The sequence below is a fragment of the Penaeus monodon genome, chromosome 21 (genome assembly GCF_015228065.2).
Source record: "Penaeus monodon isolate SGIC_2016 chromosome 21, NSTDA_Pmon_1, whole genome shotgun sequence".
Taxonomy (NCBI): Eukaryota; Metazoa; Arthropoda; class Malacostraca; order Decapoda; family Penaeidae; genus Penaeus; species Penaeus monodon.
Window position 1 is genome coordinate 10313810 of NC_051406.1, and position 1751 is coordinate 10315560.

Genomic DNA, 1751 nt, shown 5'->3' on the forward strand with positions numbered 1-1751 from the left:
AGGATGGCGCGGGTGGATGAGACGGACCTGTTGCTGTTGCTATTGATCGTTGCTGCACCAGCCACCCGGCGGGGTACTGTAATATATACACCTTATGAATGCGTCACTTTCATGGGCGACGGATTGTATACATGGCGGACCCAAGCCTATGTGGGGTCTCTGAGCGGAGATTGACTTTGGGGTCCCCAGTGCGTCTTTTTTATTGTCATTGATTGAGAATTTAATGTCGGGGACTAAATAATTTTGTCATTTTCGTTATGTACTGGTTAAATGATTCCGTTCACTCTGAGGGATCCCATTGATCGTGGGCAGATATCATGACATTACATATTTATTATATTTACAAGGAATAATAAAATATCAGGGGTCTTCAGGCCACCACGTGGTCCCCTATCAAGCCGCTTACTTCGAGTATACTTTGCAAGGGACTTTTATATTTTTATATTTTTCTAGACAACTTGTGCGTCAGTTTGGTGCAGAGATCCTACCAAGGAAACAAATCAGTGAGATTTAAAGAGGAAGACAAAATTTTAAGTAAAACAACAGCTCCTTAGAATTGCTCATTGGGATTCTTTACATCATGTTTCGAATGTATATGGATATCATCTGATAAGTAAGAGATCCACGAGAAAGTTAATGTAGGATAGACCATCAGTTTCGAAATCCTCTGTTTCCAACTCCAGATTAATCTTTCCAAACCCCAAAGCAATATTCAGAAACGCCTAAACCACTCAGAAATTTTCCAAGCTAATTTCCACAAAAGAAAAAAAACTGAGAGAAAGAAAACAAAGAAAATAGATCCTTTTGCTAATATCCAATATTAACCCAACTTCTCCTGGTATCACAGGACCTGCATCTTCTGCGGCGCCTACGATGAGTCCTTTAGCGACAACGGCCTCGACATGCACTACTGGCGAGCCTGTCCGATGCTCACGCGATGCCACTACTGTCGTCAGGTTGTCGAGGTCGCTTCCCTCACACAGCATCTTCTTGGTGGGTTCTTAACTAGAAATGCATTGGGTTTTACTTCTTACTATTTATTTTTTTGATAAGCTTACTATTTCCTTACATTGATTTTTTTTTCGTTAGAAATGTTTTATAGCTTTTGCTATAAAACGTATTAGCCTATTTAACCATAGAATATCACTTTCATTTTTCATATGTTATTCTTATTATCTGTACTAAAGTACGTAGCCATTTTCATATGCTGTAACAGTATTTGTTATCTCTACGACGGTACGCGATCTAACCTTTTTCATTAGAGCTTTTACTCAGCATATGGAATTACACACTTGTAGGTAGTTACTCATATTTTCTAACTATTCTTGCATATTACACGGATACAAGTTTATGAATATTGTCTTACATGCATATTCCAACAAAACTACGCATTTATAAGTAACATTATTTAACGTCCGTTTCTACCACAACACAAGGACATCCACCCATCCCACACCTCACAGTATCCCTACATAATGAATCATCAAAATGATCGCAAAATGAAGCTATTGTACCGTCCTTAGGCGAGTGCGTGGCTTCAACGCAGTACAGAAGGTGCGATCGGTGTTCAGAAGCTATCCCGAAGAAAGTTTTCTACGACCACGCTGCCTCCAAGTCGTGTACACGTGAGTTGGGTTTCATTAGAGATTTTATACTTATGAAAGGTCTTATAACGAAGGTCTTGTTTCCGAAGATCTTACCTTTTACGAAGGTATTTTAACGCAGTTCCTTCATTTCGATAGCAGATAGTG

The 1751-nt window shown here is 39.4% G+C and overlaps 1 protein-coding gene across 1 annotated transcript in view; it reads left to right on the top strand.

The window, feature by feature from the left end:
* Nucleotides 1-1751, top strand: part of LOC119586203 (centrosomal protein of 104 kDa-like) — a 28011-nt gene that overhangs the window by 24919 nt on the left and 1341 nt on the right. The window contains exons 6-7 of the mRNA XM_037934905.1: nucleotides 848-993; nucleotides 1524-1625. Of these exons, the coding sequence (XP_037790833.1) occupies nucleotides 848-993; nucleotides 1524-1625 (248 nt within the window). The remainder of the gene's footprint in view (nucleotides 1-847; nucleotides 994-1523; nucleotides 1626-1751) is intronic.